This window comes from Podarcis cretensis, assembly GCF_951804945.1.
Source record: "Podarcis cretensis genome assembly, chromosome: 11".
Lineage (NCBI taxonomy): Eukaryota > Metazoa > Chordata > Lepidosauria > Squamata > Lacertidae > Podarcis > Podarcis cretensis.
Genome location: NC_137180.1, coordinates 41,319,005 through 41,325,004, shown reverse-complemented (window position 1 = coordinate 41,325,004; position 6,000 = coordinate 41,319,005). Strand labels below are relative to the sequence as shown.

The window sequence follows — 6,000 nt, the reverse complement described above, 5'->3', positions numbered from 1 at the left end:
GGGACCGAGCAGCGGGAGCGCACCCCGCCGCAGGGATTCGAACCACCGACCTTTCGATCGGCAAGCCCTAAGCGCTGCCATCTTATACATGGAAAAATACAGTATGTCTTCCTGCCTGCCAAATAGAAGTAATAAGCAGTTCCAATAAACAGTACACAATGTTCATTTTGGAGGTCAGATGTGGGAAGATGAAGAAGTCGCTGAAGCTTTCACCTTGAGTTGCTGGGAGAGATAGTTCGCCATGATATGACTTTAGATATAACATTGGGAGGTTAACTGTGCTTTAGAAAAGCTCATTAGATAGATAGATAAACTTTATTTGCATTAGCCAACAGCCATAGCAACATAAAACAAGCAATATATACAATTAAAAAGACAACAATGGGTAAAAAGGATAATCAAATGATCAAGATTATTGTTCAGATAGAGGCCCTTAATCTCACTGCACCCTTGATAAGCTCAAAAAGCTCATTTTTCGACGGTGAGTAGTATTTTTGAGCTTTGATTGTTTTAGAATCTGAACTAGGTCAGATGACAGGCCTTCAAGAAAATGTAAGGACTTGGGGGCAAAATGATTAGTTAATGCTTGCCAGCTGATCACCTATAATTCTGAAGCACTATTCCTTAAGAACTGAAGAGTTTTGCCTCAGGACATCCTCAAAAATACTTTAGGTTTAGGTGGGGAACCTGTGACCCTTCAGATGTTGATGGACTAAAACTCCCATCAGCCCCAGCCAGAACAGCCAAAGGGAACTGGAGTCCAGCAACACAGATAAGAAGGCAAGAGCCTGCTGGATCAGGCCAATGGCCCCTCTGATCCAACATCCTGTTCTCACAGTGGCCCACCAGATGCCTGTGGGAAACCTGCAATACTCTCCCCTCCTGCAGTTTCTAGCAACTGGTATTCAGAAGCATTACTGCCTCAGACCACAGGAACTCATGGAATTGCGTTATCCAGCAGGCCTGTTTTTATGAAGTAGCAAACAGAACATAAAAATCTGGTATTATTTTAAAACAAGAAACACTGCACAGTTGAAACAAAAGGCTGTTGTCTGGACCCGTGGTTTAATATCCTTTCTTCAGAAAATACTGTGCATGGCTGAATGTTTTATGTCAACAACCTACTAAGAATTCATCCATCCTCGTCGCTGCTACTCCATGCATCTTCATAAGCAGGATTCAGGCGCTGCTGAGGCCGCAACTGAAAAAGAAGAGAAGATTCCATCAGCGATTCCATCTAGTCCGGCATTCGGTTCTCACAGTAGCCAACCAGATGCCTGTGGGAAGCACACAAGCAAGAGCACAACAGCATTCTGCCCACAGAAACTGGAAAGCAGATGTCCTGTCTCTGACAGTAGAGGTGTGGATTTCGACAATCCTCTTTTAAAACCATCCAAATTTGTAGCAATCACTGTCTGCTGTGGGAGTTCTATGGTTTAACCATGTACTAGAAGTACTTTGGTTTTTTTCTGCCCTGAATCTTCTGACTCCATGATTGCAACATTCAGCTTCATTGGATGAATGTCCATGAGTTCTTGTATTATGAAAGAGGGAGAAAAACTCCTCTATTCACTTTTCCCATGCCATGCGTAGGACTGAGAGTAGCTCAGTTAGTAGAGCAGGAGACTCTTAATCACAGAGTCTTGGGTTCTAGCCCACATTGAGCAAGATATTCCTGCATTGCAGAGAGTTGGACTAGATGACCCTTTGGTCGCTTCCAACTCTACAATTCTGTGATTCTATCCTGTCACCTCTTACTCACCTTTTCTTTTTTAAAAAACTTTTTTTGTGAACCACCCTGAAATATATGGGTATAGGCAGTGCCTTTTTCTGGGGGGACGCAGGGGTACACATACCCTGAAACAGTTCGTGAATCTTTGTACTTTTGTCCATTTACTGTATTTATTTTTCCCGATTTGAACAATAAAATGGTGATTTTCTTGTGTCAAAGTGAGAGTACCCCTTAACATTTTTTAAATAAAAAAAGCACTGGTTATAGGGCAGTAAACAACACATACACACACACACACACACACAGAGAGAGAGAGAGAGAGAGAGAGAGAGAGAGAGAGAGGACAATAAGACAAAAGAAACCAGCATAAATAAAAACATAAACAAAAACAGAGAGAAAAAGAGAAAAGGAGATGCAGAGTCCTCCCTCAAAAGCTTTGTCTCACAAAGACAGTGGTAGACTCAGCTCTCACCTGGGAGCTTTCCTTTCTCCTCCCAGTCTCTCACTCTGGAAAGTCTCCCCTTTTCTCACCTTTTCTCTAAACCCAAATGCAGCAACCTTTCCTCATAAGGTGCCACTCAGTCCCCTTGATCATTTTGATTGCCCTTTTCTAAATGTTCTCCAACTCTTGAGGTGACCAGAACTGTACAGAGTATTCTAAATGCAGTTGCATTTGTGGAATCAAGCCAGTCCCCACCCCCTGCAGTTCTGCATGCATATTCTGTAACTTAAGTTCTCAAGACATTTTAATTTCCCTGACCACAACAACAATAATTTTATTATTTATAAAGAAAAGGCTAAATGCAGAAGGGAGGGGACATGCCAACTGGATCTAGATGGACAGCAGGGCCAAAATAAGAAGGGTGGGGACAGAACAGTACTTTGCACATGTTGGGATGCATGTGATTTCTATGTCCAGGGCGGCTGTCTACCAACTCCATTTGGTACACAGGCTGAGACTTGTCTTGCCAGAGTGGTGCATGCTCTACTTATCTCCCACTTGGACTATTGCAATGCACTCTACCTTTGAAGGTGACCCAGAAACTACAACTAATCCAGAATGTGGCAGCTAGACCGGTGACTGTGAGTGGCCGCTGAGACCATATAACACCAGTCCTGGAAGACCTACGTTGGCTCCTAGTATGTTTCTGAGCACAATTTAAAGTGTTGGTGCTAACTTTTAAAGCCCTAAACAGCCTCATCCCAGTATACCTGAAGGAGCGTCTCCACCCACATTGTTCTGCCAGGACACTGAGGTCCAGCGCCGAGAGCCTTCTGGTGGTTCCCTCACTGTGAGAATGAGGTTACAGGGAACCAGACAGACGGCCTTCTCGGTAGTTGCACCCGCCCTGTGGAATACCCTCCCATCAGATGTCAAGGAAATAAACAACTATCTGACTTTTAGAAGACATCTGAAGGCAGTCCTGTTTAGGGAGGTTTTTAATGTTTGATATTTTATTGTGTTTTAAATATTCTGTTGGAAACTGCCCAGAGTGGCTGGGGAGGCCCAGTCAGATGGGTGGGGTATAAGTAATAAACAACAACAACACCACATAACATTTAGGATTCCATACAATTCCAGGACCTGGAATTCCATACTCTGATTTCTATTAACTATTATCCAGTACTGATGTGATGGTTCTGCAGAGGAACACGATGTATCAGGTCCTGCATTACAGCAGCCTAAACTGAATGGATACCTTGTTCAGGCTTATGGAGCTACAATCCATCATCCCAGCCATGTCAGTGAGAAATCTTTCTTACAATGACTTCATTACTCACATGCAGGGATTTCTTCCTTTACTATCATGCGCAGAATATATCCCTTGTGTACAGATGCTCTAGTTTTCATCTTGCTCTACTAAAAAGCTATTTACCTCTTCAGAAGTATCATCAGGCTCTGGCTCTCTCAGAGATGGTACCCAGGCAAGGATATTGCCGTCTCTCCCACCACTATAAAGTTCCTGCCATGAAGGAACCAACAAAAAGTCACAGATCAGTTACTGAATACTGAAGAAGGTGAGCTTGAGGCAAAATAGGAATTGGGGGAACGGGATGTGGGGAAAGGAAGTAAATTATCCACACTGGAGTCTTCTCCCAATCATAGCAACTTCAGTGGGACTAATAGTGTGATCTTGAGCATGTTTATTCCCAAATCCCACAAAGGGCAAGAGGACTTACTCCCAGGAAGTGCATTTAAGGTTGGATCTCAAGTCATTTGCTGCAAAGTCACGCTGACGCTAAGCCCAATTCTATTCGCATACCTCATAAAAGCAACATAGTTGTATTGAAGTTGTAGATGAGGGGATTACAGGATTAGTCCTGCATGAAAATATAAAATAACTTTTTTTAAAGTATAGCACCTAAATTACAATGCATGTGTGCAGTGCATAAACATATTCTTTTTTCTGTAGTAATTTTATTTTAAAAACACTGATAAATAACTTAAGCTTGCTGAATTTTTTATTTCCATCTACTTCATCTTACCTGCTTAAAGCATTTTTACCCTGCTATTCAGCAAAAAAGGCTCTCAGAGCAGCAGACAAACAAGCAATAAACGAGTCTATTCTATCTCACTTATGAATTGACTTATGTTTACTTTAACTTATTCATGACTTGCTATAGGCCAAAGGTTGAACTGATGTTAATCAGCAGAGTAAAGCAAAATGAGGCCTAATTAACTAATGTTACGGAAATGACAAACGGGGGAGGGGGGGCGGCACAACTTTAAAGTTGTTACAATGTTACAAATATTATGCCTGAATACAGTGGTACCTCTGGTTACGGATTTAATTTGTTTCGGGGTGCCGTGCACACCCTGAAAAATCCGTAACTAGAGGCACCGCTTCTGTGCATGAGCATGGTGCACTTCTGTGCATGCAGCAAAACCCAGAAGTATATACTTCCGGGTTTGTTGCGGCTGTTACCCAAAGATTCCATAACCTGGAGGTTACGCAACACGAGGTACAACTGTATATTCTTTCGACTTGACAGGTCAGGGAAAATACCTAGCTTTATAAATTTGTAGAAAATCCATACTTTAACCGACTCTCCTCATTCCAACGCCATTTTAACCTTTAAAGAAAGGTGAATTTGGGCTCTACCTCCCTCCCTGAACCAAGAAGCAGGAAATCACTGTAGGCAGCAGGAACAGGGCATACTGCCATAACTCCCCAAGCGTGAGAGCACATACACGGCACCCCACCCAGGGAGTGACCAAGGGGGCAACAAGAGACATCTGCAGAGGCAGTTTAGCAAGTCAAGTGTTCTGAAAGCCCACCTCCAGACAAGTCCTGAGGGCAAGGATATGTAAAGTTTTATTGTTCTTTTGGTGTTGAGAAAGGTGTCTCATAAAGTGACCTAATGTTGAACTTATGTAAGCATGGTATACCCTGCCCCATTTGTGACATGCTTGTGATGTAGTGATGATGTATCAATGATGCTGCTCGAAGTGTATTCTGGGAGAAGTTTTAAAAGAGGATGTCACCCCATGCTCGGGGTTCTTACTCCTGTGGGGACCTGCTGCACAACAATAAAGATTGTGGTCTACTGACCGCTGTTTTGCTCCAAATTACTTGGCTGGAACTTCCTTTTTTTGCTGACTGCATAGACCCGCAGGGGACTTGCACCCCAATGAGCTGGGCTGTTGAGTAGTCTCTCACCCCGGAATTTTTTCCAAAACACTAACTAGATATTAATAACTAGGGCTAGGAATCCATGGCAAGCTTATCTTAAAGCTTATTTTGGTTTTAGAGTACCAGTGTAATACAGGCCCAGGCAAGCCCCGCCCCAACCCACATAATCGATCACATGACACAATGCAAACACACTATTTGAATGGGAATGCCCATCAACTTTGTGGGGGCCAAAGCTCCCACTGCCCCTAGGAGTTGGCTCCTATGGTATGTGTAGAAACCTCTGGCCTTTGCATACTTGAAATGCAGCCTACCATACAAGAGTAAGCCACACATCTGTTGTCCCATCCACCTGTTTTCTGGTCACACTCACTATTGGCATATAGCACCCAGAAGGATGCCCACAAAGGAATAAGGATCTCAGACTGAAAAAAAAAGTGTGTCCCATGGACAACCCATGGTCAGTAGCTTAGTTGTTCGGTTGTAAATTGCTCTGGGTTGCCTTGGGGAAAATCAGCGACTAACAAATTCAATAAATAATAATGATAGCGGCAATCAGGGCAGACTCAGGATACCATTTCAGATGTGGCACAAAGCAACTACAGCAGTTCTCGAAAACTCACAAATGAATCT

At 43.1% G+C, this 6,000-nt stretch overlaps 1 protein-coding gene across 8 annotated transcripts in view; it reads right to left on the bottom strand.

Annotated features, from left to right (window-relative positions):
- Window positions 1-301: 301 nt before the first annotated feature.
- Window positions 302-6,000, bottom strand: part of ERCC8 (ERCC excision repair 8, CSA ubiquitin ligase complex subunit) — a 355,379-nt gene continuing 349,680 nt past the window's right edge. For 6 of the 8 annotated variants that reach the window (XM_079995729.1, XM_079995724.1, XM_079995725.1 and 3 more), the window contains 2 exons: window positions 3,610-3,696; window positions 302-1,201 (listed from right to left, as the gene is read on the bottom strand). In XM_079995729.1, the coding sequence (XP_079851855.1) occupies window positions 1,133-1,201; window positions 3,610-3,696 (156 nt within the window). In that variant the 3' untranslated portion in view covers window positions 302-1,132. Of the gene's footprint in view, window positions 1,202-3,609; window positions 3,697-3,996; window positions 4,055-6,000 lie in introns of those variants that run through there. The other 2 variants (XR_013843548.1, XR_013843549.1) reach the window with 2 other exon arrangements.